We start from the raw sequence: 16,534 nt of genomic DNA, 5'->3' as shown, positions 1-16,534 counted from the left end.
CAACAGCTTTATGTGGCTAAAGTGACTCTTCCTAGTTCTGTATCCCACCCACTTACAACTGTATACAAGGATCTAATTTTTCTTCTTTGCATGCTCACACCAAGCCTATCTACATGATTAGCCTTTGGCTAGTGACATTTTAAAATATTCCAGCCCATATTGGCATTAACAAAATAAAAAGGCTTTTGACTGTATTTCTTTTCTCAGTTAAGTTAGCACAAGTTGGAAGGATGCCCATGAGATGCAACAGGTAGATTATGACTCCCCAGCAATAGTGGGGAAACTTCAGGGAGAGTTTAAACATGCTGATAGTTGCAAGAGTCTGTAGGGATGACTGGCTGCACTTTACTTTGGAGATAAATATTTTCATGGCTGAAGATTGTTTTTAACAGCACAAGTCATTATTGTGCTGCTACTTTGTGGGAGCTCCAGAAACACTTCTGTTTGTCTTGTTTGTAGGGACGTCCGTCAGGAGATGCTTTCATTCAGATGAAATCTGCAGACCGAGCTTTTCTGGCTGCACAGAAGTGTCACAAGAAGACTATGAAGGATAGATACGTTGAAGTCTTTCAATGTTCTGCTGAGGAGATGAACTTTGTATTAATGGGGGGCACTTTAAATCGAAATGGCTTGTCCCCACCACCATGTAAGTTACCATGTAAGTTTTGCATGGGTTTTGCCAATACTCTACGCTGTGTGCGGGTAGGTGCTGGATCTGCTTTCTTGACTCTGATTCTGGTTCTTGGAAAGGAGTCTCAGATGGGGCTGGTAAAATAAGGCCTTTTCATGATAAATCAGCAGCTTGAAGTCATTATTTTTCCCTTTGGTTGTGAATTATTATGACTGAAATACTACTTTCAAATTCCTCTTGCTTTTCTAATGGCAAACTTCCCCTCCCCTTCTTGAAACTGAACTTGGCCAAGGTGAGCAATGACTTTGAAAAGTAATTTGACTGCCTAAGGCTTAAAGAGCAGTTTCCCACTTAAAACTGATTTGTATGTACACTTTTCATCATGGTGAACGTGTCAAATAAGTCCTTCCACTTTCACTCCCCAAACTTAATTCATGAAACCATTGGAAATGCTCTCCTTTGGAACTTAACCTCAAATGGTCTACCTATTGAACCACTACTGGCTGAACTCTTCCTTTTTGTTGTTTGTGCAAGACCGAATTGCCTCTGTGGGAGTAAAATACACATCCCTTTGGCCTCAGAGAACTGCAGAAACTGTATTTCATGTGCAATAATGCTCCTCAGAGCTGTTAGGATGAGCATGGACTTCTAGACAAATGTTTGGGGAAGATGCTTTAAGAGCTTAAGGGCTGACTTAGTAAACATGCACGCTTGTATAAATCTGAGCCTATGGGAAAAATAATACTTTGCTTCCAAGATAATAAATGGTAAGGCAGTAGAGTAGGAGCTTTCTCTCTCTCTGCACATGTATTATTGTTTACGGTGGCATTTCTAAGAAACATTCTCTAAACCCTACTCAGAGCTCCCAATCTGACAGTGAATTTCTTGGGTGTGGTTCCTCCTGAGCTGTGAGTAGACCTTCAGCTAATCTTTAGGAGCTAAGCTTTCCAGATGACTGGCACTTCTTGCAATGCAAGATTCATCCAAGCGGGGATCTGCAGTATGTGGTCCTACGTGTGACGTATCCCAGACAGGAGCTCCTGAGAGCTCCTAGGACAGGTTCTTGAGTAGAAGTCCCAAAGTTTGGGATTTCTTAGGTGGCAGTGTTCCTATTTGTAAATACAAATGCAAATGATGTATTCCTCAGATAAGCCCTTCCTCCTCTGTCACTGCCCCATCCCACAATGCAGTGAGATGCTGACTGTTGCTTTAAAGTAAGCTTCTGTGTCATTTATTCAGGGCTATTTAAAACTTTCATATGTTCACTGTTACGGTACTAGAGAAGAAAAGTGGGAAGGAAAGGAAAGGGAAAGGAGGCAGTTTAACTCTGTTTCATCAAGAGGTGAGGCCTTATGAGGCCCTCACAGCTAAGTGCAGTGTGTTGTTTTTCTGGTTTTTTTTGAAACTGAATGTTAATGTGAGAAGCTGCAAAGTTTTTGTCCACTCTGCTCTTGGTCAATTGAACACAGCAGTTTGGGGGATAGGGAGTATCAAGATGGAAAGGCGTCCTCTGCCCTGCAGAAAGTTAGGCAGATCTAGGGCACTGAAGTTTCCTTTAATGGAGAAGTATCTTAATGCGCCTAGACAAGAAATAATATTGTCCTCATCAGAAAGAGACCCTGTTCCCAGAGTAAGTGGTGGTTACTGACTTTTGTGTTACTGACCTTTGCTTTTGACTGGGGGGTAGAAGGACACACTTTAGTCTTGCAGTCAGGCCCATAGCAGCGCCCCAGCTTTATTTTCTGTGATGAGCAAGCAAATGAGAAGCTTTTGAGAGCTCCTTACTTACTGCAGAGCTGTTCAGCTAATGGAGTTCATATATATGTATATACACACACATGCTGGGATTTCGAAGGTCTTAATCTATTTTCCATTTGTCCCTTTAGGCCTTTCACCCCCTTCCTACTCCTTTCCGGCTCCTGCTGCAGTTGTGCCAACAGAAGCTGCTCTGTACCAGCCATCCATGCTCCTGAACCCACGAACACTCCAGCCCTCCACGGCGTACTACCCTGCTGGGGCTCAGCTCTTCATGAACTACACAGCGTACTACCCCAGGTAAAGCAGAAGAGAAAACCAAGCAGGAACAAAGAAGTCTTCTTGCAGCAAATGCACAAAGCTCACAAAAGAACGTTGTCTGTCATGCTAAAGGCTTGTGCTACAAAGAACAGCTTGTTCAGGGAAACAATTTCAGGATATCTAGGGATTTCCCAAGTTTTAGACTATTTCAGGTAGTGATGATTACTTTTTTTTTAAACAAGTCGCACGGTTACAGTGGGAATTTTGTGGTTTTGTTTTTCTCTCACATGCCTCTTCAACTCGTTAGTTTGCATTGTTGTGCCCTTGGTAGGAATTGATTATGGACACTCCTACCTGGGTCCACAAAGAAACCCTTGGCCCCCTTTCAGAAGGGGTGGATTGGGGTCTTGCCCTTATAACGGTTCCTGAAATTCTGCCTCTTTGTTTTTGTAATAAAGTAACATTTGACCTTTATGGTGAAAATTCTGTTGTTTACTTATTTATGAAAATATTGCATTGAAACATATGTGCATTGAATGCATATGTGAAGCATGTGCCTTGAAGCATACGTTCTCCCTGACCTCATGAACACCTCTTGTGAAAGGCTTTTGGCTCTTCTGCACATACTACCTGCCTTCTGCAGAACAAAGACTCTCGGTACCTCTTGTTCTCTGCAGTCATGAGGCCTTGGAAAGAGCCATGTTCCCTATAAGCCATAAACTGCTCCTCATCTGTCAGGGAACCTGAGAAAAGAACCCCAAGTTTTCAATCAGGTTCAGGCAAGAGCTTTTTATCTCTGGAGAAGGGTCCAAATAGCTACTTATGGAGTTGTTGAGCAGTATGGACTCTGTAGCACCTGTAAGATAACCAAAGTTTTCTAACTACTCAAATTAAACTAAACCAGTATGTCTGTGAGCTGCCTGTTTTTTCATTAAAATGTGTTTTTCACTCAAAGTTAATTTCTATAATGCTTTCATGTGTCTTATGGTTATGACATGTTACCAAACTCAGCCTCTTTAATGTAAGATCAAAAAATAAAAATAAAATTCCAGAACTTGCACTGGCAATATAAAACAAGTTTCTCAATAATAGCTCTTACATCATGAGAACACAGTACCATTAATAGTTTGGTATGACTGGCATATTGGGTGTCTTAATCTGCAGTGGCTAGCCTATAATTATTTTACGCATCGAGCTCGACAGAGACCTCATTGAATGGGATCCCACACGAATCCCATCAATGTCTGCTTGAGCTGTGGACATATGTTGGTTACAGACTGATCAGTCCCAGGTCAAAATATCCTTTTTGTATGCCTATCTAACTGACAGCAATTGTTCCCTAAGAATAGTACAGAATTATGTAGCAATTCTTATAGCAATTACAAGTACCTGTGTTTGGTTTTTTAATGGTAAAATTTCTGGAGTAAACTTGGCTTCTTTCCATTTTATGACATCTGTTTGCTATTTGGATATTGCTTTTATGCCCAATGTAAATGTTTGATCTACAGACAATTTCTACATGACTCCAATAGACATGGTGATCTCTTGTAGCTGATATTTTGTTAGAGAAATGAGTTTTATTTTATCATGCAAGTTCCCATGCTTTGTAAAGAATGCAATGAGCAATTGGGTCCCTTTCACATAACCATCAGAACTTTTAAGTGGAGTTTTCTGGTTCTGAAATTTAATTCAAAAAATGTTAAATGTGCGGTAGGAAAGAGCAGGGTACCCTCTGTACTCGGTGGTGCATTTAAATGCACATACGTGGAAAAGCAAAACTGATCTGGCGGCTAATGATCAGACAATGGCTCATAAATCTATCTAGTGAATATTTATGGCAATAAGGAAAGTTTCTCTGACCTGCTGCCAAAATGTTCTACAGCCCATGTTTTGCAAGGTCGGGTTGCTTTAGAATAGCCAGTTCTTTTTTTTTTTTTTCACACAGTAATTAACCTAGGTGGCAGGGTTGGGGGAAGGATTGTTTTGGTTTTCTTGTGTCTACCAGAAACCCTTTCTTTATATAACTTTTCTTAATACTCTTCTAGCTTTGGTGATGAAATATGAGGACATAATAGCATAGAAGGCATCCATTTCTTTAAGATAGCTTTAGTGAACTACCAATGAAAAGGAGGGAGAGCAAGTTATTCGAGATCTGTCAGTCTTTGATATCTCTGTTCAGCTTGTAATTATTATCTGGCAACGTGTTCTGACAGCAAATCAGTGGTCTCTATCTCTGCCTAGTCCCAGGCTTTTGAGAAAAAGAACAATAGGATTCATGGGAGGGATGGGTTCCTTTCCTTACCTAATCCTGGATAAATAGGTGCACTAGTTGTCATGTGCATGTATGTTGCAAGTAATGAATAGCTGCATTACTTGGCAACTGCTAACAGGTACTATGGAAACTTTAGCATACACAAACTTGAGAGTTACTGCTATGGGGTTTATAGCTTTAAAATAAACTTAATTTAGTGCATTTGCTCAGTTCTAATGCCATTTTAATCAGTTCTGAGCAATGCTTTTAAAACCTCAAGTTTCTGACAAAATCCTGAATTGTAGAAACAGGTTTAATTATTTTTCTTCAATATTTTGATGAGTGAAATGGAAGGAGGAGGCTTGTGTTCAGTGAGTAGTGTGCTGGTGGGACTTGTTGCCAAAAAATGACATGGAAGCTGAAAACTGATGCGGGTTCAAACAGACTGAACAAACTCAAGAGCAGGAAATTCATTGTCAGCTAGTGAATACGCAGAAACCACATCTGGCTCAGGAAGTCCTTGAACCCAAAATAACTGGAAGAATGTTTTTACGCCTGGTGTCCTACGGTAAACGATAGTGTTATTGAACTAAGTTGGGAGGGAAAACTTGTTTGTTAGCATCTTCGGAGTACTGTTTGTCTTGAGAGATTAGTTCTGCTTGTGAACGTGGGTCTCTTCCAAAGAGTGTGGTTTTATTCCACTGTGCTGGTCTAATGGTGGCTAAGTTTGGGTTAAGAAGTTATTTCCCTGTTGTCAATCTATGTACAGCTCTGTTCATTTCAGTAATTTGAGTTTGTCTCTTTATGTGGTAGATAAAAAAAAAAAAACATGATTCTGGCACTTCCTGCATGAGGAAATCCAGGGTAATATGTTAGTGTTATCACCTGTAAGCTTCCACCTCTTTCTGCTATGGATTACTTTTATCTATACACTAATCAACTTGTGAAAGTATTTCTCTATGTGCATATTGTGTGTATACGTATTAATATTCCATATATGCATACGTAGATAAAAAATGACTTTTTCCTCCATAACAACCACCATGGAGAACAAGTGAGGCTTTTTTGTAACCTTGGCCATTGCTTAGATCCATGTTAGAGCACAACTACCAACCAGTTTAAATTAGCACAACTAGGAAGTTGGAACAAGTGGGCCAGATCGGGAGTGCTATCAGCCAGAGCTGCTGCCGGTAGCTTTGTTTGCATCTCTCTCTGGCTAACCAGGATCACTTGACAGAACTAGGTTAGATAACAACCATATGTATATTTGGCTTTGGAGAGCTGTCACAGATGGAGAGTAGTAGTAGCCAGAAACAAAACATCGGCTTAATTGTACTGATAGTAATACTCCAGACCATGGCTCTTACACTGCAGTACTTTTACTTTTTTTTTAATAAGCTTGTCAGGGTGGATTGCAGCTGTAGGGAATGGGCTAGCTGAGGATAAAAGCCTACTGGTCAGTTGCCGAAATGGAGCTCACATGTTTGGATCATGTGGCAGAATCTGGGACTCTTCATTAACTACCCTTGCTCATGGCAAGTCTGTCTCCAAAATCCACAACGGATTTGTCAAAATATCCTGCAGAAGCTGAACTTTCCACTTAGTGGCACAATCTTAGCACTGGAATCATTGCTTCTGGGGACACCTTGATGATTCACTTCTGAAACCAAAGGTAGCTTGTCAAGCATTGGATCAGCAGGGGTGCCTTTCTCTACTTTGGAGAGAGAGTGCATTAGCAGGGAAGATAAATTGTTGCACACCTTCATAGGTTGTCATTATCCCTTCACTTATAGGCTTTAATGAGTCAAACTGTCTTAATATCTGAAAAGTATCAGAATGGTAATATCTTGATATGAAACTACCTGTTGATCAAGGTAACAACATTATTTTAAGAACAAACTTAATAAAAAAACTACCTTTTTTCATAGTTAATAACACTAAAAAAAAAAAAAAAACACCTGCTGCTGATAATGTCCAAGACCTACTTATCCCACCAAACTAACCACCACCATGGATGTCAATGGAGGGTCTTAGAAATCCAAGTTCCTTTTGTTCACTTAGTGCACTGAAATTAGTTGATGTTCAGCCAGAAGGTGACGCTAAGAACTGCTGACTTTTCCTCTGCTATCTAGTAACTCATGTGGATTAGTATGAGCGATTAGTTGATATTACAGTGTTTGTGCAGGCTAGATACAGAGATCAGTTTGGGGGTCGTTCTTGCTTTTGCGTATTTACAGCACCGTTGAGCAGTAGGGAGAGTATCCTGTTGCGCCTCGAGGCGTGCGTGTCATACATGCAGATGTGTTTTCTTAAACTTCACTTGCGATGACAAAGGGATCTCAGGTAATTCAGGGTGCAAAGATACGTTACTAGACGCTTCTCTTTACTCAGCAGCAGCCACCTTACGCCAGGGAGTAAAGTCCCAGCACTGCTCAGGGCAAACTAATGCAGTTTCGGTGGCAGCCAACGCTTCTGGCGTTCCTTTTGCTTGCTGTTGTCGTGCTACTGCTGCCTTGTACGGACGGGATGCCGCACACAGCGGGCAGGCTGGTTAAGTGTGCGTTGAGTTGGCTACTTAAATGTGGGGATGGCATCTGTACCTAAGGAGCTTTTGGTGTTACCAGAGGTTGAGGTGGGTTGATCTTGGCGTAAGGCTCCTTAAAGTTGAAAACTTTGTTCTCAGCAGGCCTCTTTAAACTTTGTGATATTTGTGCATGATTAAATGACAGTCATGGGGATCTCAAAGTTTCTATTTGATGAACAGATGACCTTATGATTTAGCACTCTTTACCTTTGCTATTTGTCAAGTTACATGGGCTTTCTTTAAATATGGATAAACATTCCAGTCTTATAAAATGAATTATTCTGGTTATGTAAATACTTCTGCTAATAGCATGCCTTGTTAGTTTTTGAGAACAAAGTACCAGGTTAAAACTTTCAACTCTGGTAATTACACCGCAAAATTTACTAGTTTTGCCTCTCTGAAACTTTGTGTGAACCACTTCTAAAAAGGCTTTATACTGAAGTTTCATTTCCTCCTGCGTTTGGGCTGCTTTCCAGTAATGAACATTATGGGCATTATGCCGCAGGTCCGTGTATACGTGCGCGTTATACCCACGATCTGTGCCAGCCCAAGGAGTAGCTGAAAATCCCTGTTGGTCTCTGAAAAATATTTCCTGTTTATAGGGCACTGGGGTGATCCATCACATTTCCTTGAGGTTTTCTGATGGCTGCTTGGTATCGTGCAGTTTACACTTCAGGTACAACTGAAGATGAAGAAAGTGAATAAAAAAACCAGACGAGTTCTCCAAGTTGTTTTTCACTGCCCACTTCCCTTTCTTGTCTTTCCCAGGACTTGATCTAGCAGTGTTCCTCTGTGTAGTACGGTGAGGGATATGCAGTAAGGCTAACCTGTAATACAGGCCCTGGCCTACAGCACATAAATTAATGTGAGCTGTCAGTCAGTAGCCTGATGAAAGGGTATCTTCAGTATCTGTTGTCACAGAGCAGAAAATAGCTAACGCTTAACAAACCAAAACCTTTTTCAGGACTACAAAGAACAAAGCTAAGGGAAAAAAAGATCTACGAGGAGGGAGCTGAAAGCTGTAGATGGTGTCTATGCATGTACCTGTTCCCGAAAGCAAGTAGTGCTGGGCATGTCTGTGGTTCTCTCAACTGACCTGCCAAATACTTGGCAGAGACCTGAGAAGTTGCTTGGTTATGTATGCTGACTGCTTCCAACTCTCACCTACTTTTAATATAAATCACAGCTTACTTCTGGATATTAGTATTTATTAAACAACTGCATAGTGTGTGTGTGTAGCTATTAGGAAATCAAATGAGAGACAGTGATCCTCGATGTTTCTTAAGATTTTAGTGATGAATGTTTGGAATCCCTTGAGGCATACAAATGTTGTCTGAATGCCAGTATCAACATGTGAGGACTTGTTCTTGCATCCAAAACTGATTTCTAAAGCTTAATTGTGTTTTATTTTGAGAGTCTTTGGAGAGTACCACAATCTCAGAAATATTGATTTGGAAAAAATCCAGTCTGGCTGTCGATTAGACCCAAGAAGGATCAACTCGTAAGGAGAAAAGGCTGTATTGGGAAATGCTTCATCACATTTGATTTCAAGGACTATATTGATATGAAAAGAGCTAGATCTTGCGCTGCAACATAATATAGTGGTATGCAGCTTTAAGAATGACTGTAGAAATCCTCTCTGACCCAATGTAAAACATGCCAGTATTTGTTCTTGGTTTGTTTAACTAGAGAACTTAGGCTAGAATAGCTATTTATCTTGGACACTTCTCAGTAAGTGTCCCCATCTGCTGCTTTTCCGTCTTGAAGAAGGACTATGTCTTTTGCTGCTGTTCCTCTCAGAGGATGTCGCCTTTCAATTTGGGGGAACACTGAAATGGCTGGGGCAGCTCATGTTGTCTTGTATCAGGAATTAGAGCTGGTAGTGCCCTTAGCCTAACCTGGTGCAGAAGCTGTTCACCTCCAAGCTGGTGTTATAAATTAGCAAGTGCTCAGAGCGTCTTGGTGTAAAGCCAGCAGGGATAGCCTGGATAGCTGGAGCTTTAAAAGGATGTCTGACTTCTGCTATAACAGATAAGGACCCTGAAAAAATAATACAATAAATAATAAGGGGGTTGGAAGGGGGAAGGCTTTCGTGGCTTGGTCCCCCAGCAAGAGTAAGGGAGGCAAGGGTACTTGTGTTCAACACCGATCCTTTCCTAAGGCAAGGGTTGTAGCTTTGCTTTGGGGAGGAAGGTTAGGTTGCCTGAAGTGTGTCTTGTTGTGGGTCTGATTTTTGGTGGTGTTTCATGTTGATTTTTGTTGCTTTTTAGTTTGCTTCACTGTACGGGGTGTGGGGGGGAAATACTCTGCCTTGCCTCTTCTAAATGAGTTAACAGCAGAAAGCTGCATCGTGGTCGGTTTTGTTGTTGGGTTCCTTGATTTTCCTCACCAAGAGTTGACTCTGTTGCAAAGAAAAGTGGGAAAGGTCTCTTTCATTGCTTTTCACATGAGTTTAGAAGTTATAGTGCTGGTTTTGTAAGGATTCTAGAAGAATTTAAACTATTCTACCTAAACTTTTCTCTTATGATGTTCTGTTCTTTTATATCAGATGCACAAATTAGCCTTTTTTTTTTTTTGGCCAGGCAGCTGAAGGAGTATGTATGAAGACATACCAGAGGATTAATGTTAATTATGTTTTTCACAAAGCAATGCAATTGCAAATAGTCTGGGGGGAGCATCTTGTTCAAAGAATCAGAGTAAAATGTATATTTTAAGTGTCATACGTACATGTGTCTAGCAGGAACCGTAAACGTGAATGGATTACCTGCCATTTTAGCAAAAAGACAGTATTTGCTGGAACTGTCAAATAAAAATAAAACAAGGGTCTGTTACCTAGTTCCACTCCTGTGAAAACTTGAATAAAGCTGGAAGACCTGACAAAGAATAACAAAGCTTCTACTGTCTATAAACTATGAGTGTTTCAGATCTTAGAGAAGTGTATTTTTATTAATCATGAATAAATTATATTTAATATCTTGGCATTAATATTTCTTTAAAGGAAGACAAGGGTCTTCCTTTGTGGCAGTAATCTTCAACCTACAGCAGTTACCAATGACCACTAAAGATGATGTGCCTGAAGAGTCCATGAAATAAAAGTAAACAAAAAACAATACTGCCTTGCTGGCATTGCCAGCAGCCGTAGCGTGCTCCTTCATTGGAGGTATCTGGCAGGCATTTAGTGGAGAGCACTGACCTGGAGCTCCCATCAAACAACAGACGGGCACGTCTGCCGTGGGTTCATCTCATTACTGTTTAAATACACCTAAAGCTGTGGTCACGTACAGCATGTTGTGGTACGAAGCTCCAAAGCTGGTGCACTGGGGTCATAAGGTGTCCACTGGATCTTGTGTTTGAGAAGCTGCGCAGTACACAAAATACTAGAACAGTCCATATACTTACTAGAGATTAGTAGGATTATTAGTACTATGGAAGAGGCACACAGGGAACCATTAGTGCTAAGTCTGGTTTTGTGACAAATTTTTGTGATGATGCTACTCTGCAGCACAAAATCTTAACTTCCCATGGCTGTCTTTCTGACAACAGGCTCCTAAGTGATGCAGGTGATTGTGAATGTCGTCTTCTGGCATTAGTATAACTCTGCTACCTCATGGAATGAAGAATTATTCATGAAAAAACAGCCCTCCTAGACATGGACAGCTGTTTACTGTTGAAGTAGTGTTAGACCTTACCTGCATTTGCCTAGTGAAACCCGTTGAAGGCCTTTGTCTGAAGGGAAATCATGAACATCTGTACGTTGTGTCCAGGAATGGCTCTTGTCGGCTGGAGTTGCTTTTTGTCGCCTGCTGTGACTGAGCTATCCCCTCCAGTACTGTGCCGAAGATGACCTGGGGATTTGCAAATAGGGAGAGCTGGGGAAGACAAAGCAGTGATGAGAACCTGTCTGTAGGCAAATGTACCTGCTGAAGGTGCAGAGGAACTGGAGAGGTGAGCTTCAATTTACACAGTCAATACAGGCTAACAGTGTAGGGCTTCTTCCTAACCTTTCCCATGCTACAGAAGACCTGTGGGGAAGGTGACTGTGCAGGAGGCACGTTTGACCCTGCTCTGCAGGAATGCTGCCATGAGACCAGCCAGCCGCGGCTGCCAGAGCCTGGAGCTGGTGGTCTTCAAGATCCTAAGTGTACCCGTGTGTTGTCTTATTAGAGGAGGCTGCTTATCCTAGCGCAGCTTCTGTTGATGAATGACTCTTGATACCATGGTGATGGAGGATTACAGATGTCTGATTATGTAGCCTGAACTTTGATATCTGCCCAGTGCTTTAATAAAGGTTAAAGTAGCGCAGCCAGCTGCTGGCTCTCTCCTGTACTAGTCTGGCTTCTGATTGCTTGTGTCTTAACTTGTGTTTGTAGTATGCAGCAGAGGATGGACTTGTACATGCAAATGATGCGGCCAGGACAGTGTCCAAAGAATGGATTTGCATTTAAAGGTCCCAGCAGTTAGAATTCCTTAGAGAAGGTAAGGATGACAAACCCCAGGAGATGGGTCAGGGGGTATCGTAAGTGCTTGCTTCAGATAAGCACCGTGTTCAGCATCACTTTTCATTTGCTGCCCAGGGAACATGGCTACTCTTTGCTATGTCCAGAATGTTGTACTGATTTGTAAGACCTTGGCTATTAAAGGCACCATTGATCAGATTTTGATTGCTCCAGTCTTGTTGTGGGCTGCTGCTTTGTGTACTTCCAGGGCTCCAAACTCATGCTGCTTCAAGCTTTCAAACTGGGACTGAGAGCCTCCAGAAACATTCAGAGACAGCTCTGAGGAGCAAAGTGTGGAGATGTTACTCTGCTAGCAATGCACTGAGGCTTTTAGAAGCAGGATATAGCATTCATTAGGCAGAATAAGCTACTTTTTTTAGGTAACTGCAAAAATCTAATTTCTAAACCATGGGTTGAGGTAAAATTGCAGTAGTGAAGTAGATTGTGTTCGTATAACTGGCAGCTACTTTCTTGCTTTGTGAGCTTCCTGACCAGACCACTTCAGCCTTTCAAGCTTGGTTTACTTGATCCCCTGTGCAGGACCAGTCAAAGGGTGAAGTCACCCAGAAAGCATTTGTGAAGAAAAATGCAAGTTCAACTGAAAAAGCAGTGTGTTGATGGCTGCACTGTGTGCTTCATCATGTGCAGTAGTCCTAGAGGAGGATATGGAAGTATGCTTACAAAAATGCTTCTGTAACATCTAGTCTTCTAAAAATACCTAGTCCAAGATGTGATAAGACTTCTTTTATACCATTTTCTTTCCTCTACTCCATTTTTCACCTTTTCCCTGAAAAACAACAACAAAGCCCTTTTTTTTCATCCTTCCTCTTTGCTGACACAAAGGCAATGTAGCTCAGGGTAAAATCCACTTTTAGGCAACATCTTCACCTGCAGCTGCCATCTAGTCTAACAGCCCTGCTGAGTGAAGTGCAGCATGTGTAAGGACAAAAGTGGCCATCTCATCTAGTCAGTCAAAAGCTGTTTTTTTGGATGGGTTATAAAGCTTAAACTCTATCCATACAACTGAGGCCATTGTTGGATGCTTGGTAGCATCCCGACTTAAACTGTGCTACGCTGCTTCTCCTCCACACCTTGCCGCTTGTTTCTGCACCTGCACTGTACCATGGTGACCTGGGTCAGGGAAGCTGCACCCATGGAGGAAAGGGTTCATCCTTCAGGCCGTTTTCAACCGTTCTGGGTTGCTGAGTGGGAGGGAGGAGGATAGTATTACCAGCTTGAAGCCGATGGTAAAACTTCACCTTGAAAACTAAAGGCTTGTGGAACAGTGAATGTAGTCTGGTTTGCTCCTAAGAAAAACACTGTTTCCCTAACAGAGTCATTGAAATTCTCCGTATGTAATGTGAAAATCAATGCTTTTGATATTTCAGTAATGATTTGATTGGTTGGAAATAGAGAAATTAAGATTTGCTTTCATGGTGGGGTTCAGTGACATGCACAACTCTTTCATGCAGATTCCTCCAAGCTTTCTGGTGTTTTGAACAAATGCAGCAAACCTAGATGGGCATCTTGATCATATTCTCAGATTTACCAATTCTCAAAGGAATTGTGCTGAAGAGAAATCATCAGAGCTTTGGAACTATGGACCTCTAGCTTTTTAAGTTAACGCACAATGAACACACACTGTCATCAGACCACTCAGCCCTTCACTGAGAGCACAGATACTGAAATCATGCAATGCCTCGAGGGTTTATTGTTGTTTGTTTTTTAAGTATTAAGCTGCTCTTAAAATAGAAATAGTTTAGCCAGCACCTACAACCTCTAATACTATACCCTTTGGAGTATGAAAAAAAAAAAGCTTTCTTTGCCTAATTTTGCACACACTTCAAACTTTTTTAAAAATGTTTTTAAGGCCTAATTGTGTATTTGATACTTTTATCAAACATTGTTTTCATGTCTTGTACATATTTGTCTGATTGTTCTGTGCAAAAGAAGCCTGTGTATTTCATCATATCAGTTGAACTAGATGTGCCTTACACAGCGCAGAAATGTAAAATTATCTGAAGAAGAAAATTCTGTAACTGTTAAAAAAAAATATATATATACACACATAAATGTGGGATGTTAAATGCTTTGCCTCTGATTCTTACCTTGTACATGTTCTATATCTATTTGTGTACTTACATTGAAAATGGCTTACAGGTGCAGCCATCTCCAAATCTCAGGCATGCTGTTTATTCAGAAACTGACAAGCAGTTAAGGAATACTACAGCATGAGAGAGGTTATTATTTTCTACCCTGCTTAGTATATAGTGATCTCATATTTTCTGTTGTGAGACCCAGCACACAGTCTCCTTTGAGGGAGAGCAGCATCTTTACATACCTACTATACTGTTGTTGGTATTGAAGAATGGAATGGGGGGGATGTTAGGAAAGCGTGTTAGAAATGTCTTGCAAGTACAAAAGTTACTGCCAAGCAAGATGAAGTGTCTGGCAAATCAACCTGTCTCATTATTTAAGAACGCACAAATCCACAACGCTCTGCTTGGTTATACTCTCCCCCATCCACCTCCAGAAGCACGTATACTGGGACGGGTCCTTATTCCGCTTCCCCTGGAAAGCACAGCCCGGGGATGCGCTTGGCTGCTCCTTCCCCTCCCAGAGGCAGGCGCTCAGAGCTGTCTGCATTTTAGGCCAAGGCTCTCTAAAACGTGTGGATGGTCCATGGTGGAGAGGCTGGGAGCTGGGACCAGAGTCTGCTGGAGATGCTGAGCTTCACCTCAGGTTCTTTCTCTTGTTCTCTGTGATGCTGCTTTCACCCCCGGCTGCTGTTTTGCTCACCAGTACCTGTGTGAGTGCCGGCTGGCTGCACCCTTGTGCTCCCTCTTCAGCAGACAGAATGGTAGAATTTTAGCACCCTAACTTGTTTCTGTGACACGTGCTACGGTGCCTGGGAGACCACAGGAAACCTCAACAGTTACGACAATTTTTGTAAAGTGCTCTGGGTAGGGTTTGTATATGTTCCTCTTAAAGCAGTATGTTTACTGGATGCCCAAATGAACAACAGTGCCTTGGTAGCTATGAAAGTACAAGGGAAAAATGGGGGTGCCAAGGCAGAAGACTTCCAGCCAACAGAAGTGATAATGCAAATGAGACTATATCTCATTTTAAAAACTGACATTTTCCCCCCTTCATTTTCTTCCCTTTTCTTGCCTCTGCTCTTTCCTGTGTGCCACCAATCCACGCTTCTACGCTTCTCCTCTCCCCCAAAACCACAGTACAACCCCAGTAATCTAGATTTAAATTTTCTTCTGGGAACCTTCACAATGTTAAGAGTCCGATGTGTTTGACTGGGTATTATTTTAAATCACTGTTCTGTAAATGTGAGTATACTGAGCAGGATTAATCGATGCAAAATATTTTTAAAATGGTATTTCCAGCTTACCTTTCTTGGAAAACAGTTCTGCCTTTGATTTCGGAGCACAATGATAAATTGGCAGTTATGAAGGGAAAAAATTAGCCTACATGAGCCACTCAGGGAATGATGGCAGAACAGTGTGTGTGCAAATTAACTGCCTAGGAGGGCTCCAAGTGTGCAAACACAGACGGTGAATGACTGGATGGGAAGCAGGAGGTCAGAAAACGTTTGGAAGAATATATCACAAACTGAACTCAAGCAATAACAATGAAATGCTTCTGAAAAAAAAAAAAAAGAAAAAACAAAAAACAAAACAGGCGAACATCACACTGGGTTGCACAAATGGGACATTTGCTTGGGATGCCATTGAAGGTTTTCTGGTCTTCTGTGGAGTGCTGATAAAACTTTAGGAAAAAGTCCTCTCTAACAAGTAGTACAAAAATTGCAGAAAGGTGTGGACCAGCTGCCGAGCAAAGAGAAGGGACCTGGAAACAGCTCCCAGGGCCTTGTTGAAGCTCTTGGGATTGCTTAAGTTGGCAAAAAGGAGACAGAGGATAGCTATGGTAACGGTATATTAAAAAAATTGCTATGAAGAGAAAAGGAATAAGTTCTTCCCTTTGTGGATAGGACCAGGAGAGCTGGATTGAGTTACAGGCAGGGGATTAAGGGAGGTGGAACAAACCTTCCCATGCTGGCAATAGTTAGGTACGGATGTAGGCTGCCTGGGGAGGCTGCTCGGTCTCCACCACCTGACACTGGCTGGCCGAACACCAACATCAGAGATGATGCTGGTGCAGCTGATCCCGCTTTCAGTCATGATGTGGACGTGAGATGCCTTCTTCCCATCCCCTCCAGTCTTGTTTTTGTACTGGGTTTACGTTGCAAGGTTTTGGTAGTGGGGGGGCTGTAAGGGGTGGCTTCTGTGAGAATCCAGAAGCTGTCCCATGTCAGATAAGGGGCCCACCACTGGCCAGAGCTGAGACAATAAGCGAGGTTGTTTGCGCCTCTGTGAGAGCAGATTTAAGAAAGGGAAAAAAAAAAATCTGCTGCACACAGCAGCTGGGAGAATGAGCAGTGAGAAGCAGCCCTGCAGCCCCCCAGGTCAGTGCAGCAGGAGGGCAGGAGGTGCTCCAGGCACACAGCAGCAGTTCCCCTGCGGCCTGTGGAGAGGCCCCTGGTG

The 16,534-nt window shown here is 42.0% G+C and overlaps 1 protein-coding gene across 5 annotated transcripts in view; it reads left to right on the top strand.

The window, feature by feature from the left end:
* The window catches only part of ESRP1 (epithelial splicing regulatory protein 1), a 33,337-nt gene extending 19,265 nt beyond the window's left edge, over positions 1 to 14,072 (top strand). Inside the window, exons 12-15 of one of the 5 annotated variants that reach the window (XR_014580290.1) lie at positions 460 to 658; positions 2,518 to 11,427; positions 11,853 to 11,958; positions 13,451 to 14,072. Coding sequence is in view for 3 of the 5 variants with exons in the window: in XM_083825599.1 (XP_083681725.1) it covers positions 460 to 658; positions 2,518 to 2,686; positions 11,853 to 11,943 (459 nt within the window). In the remaining 2 variants the exon portion in view is untranslated. Of the gene's footprint in view, positions 1 to 459; positions 659 to 2,517; positions 11,428 to 11,852 lie in introns of all 5 variants that reach the window. The other 4 variants (XM_083825599.1, XR_014580291.1, XM_083825600.1 and 1 more) reach the window with 4 other exon arrangements.
* The last annotated feature ends 2,462 nt before the right edge of the window (positions 14,073 to 16,534 follow it).

The sequence above is a fragment of the Anser anser genome (assembly GCF_964211835.1).
Source record: "Anser anser genome assembly, chromosome: 2".
Classification (NCBI taxonomy): Eukaryota; Metazoa; Chordata; class Aves; order Anseriformes; family Anatidae; genus Anser; species Anser anser.
This window is presented reverse-complemented; position numbering and strand designations above follow the sequence as displayed.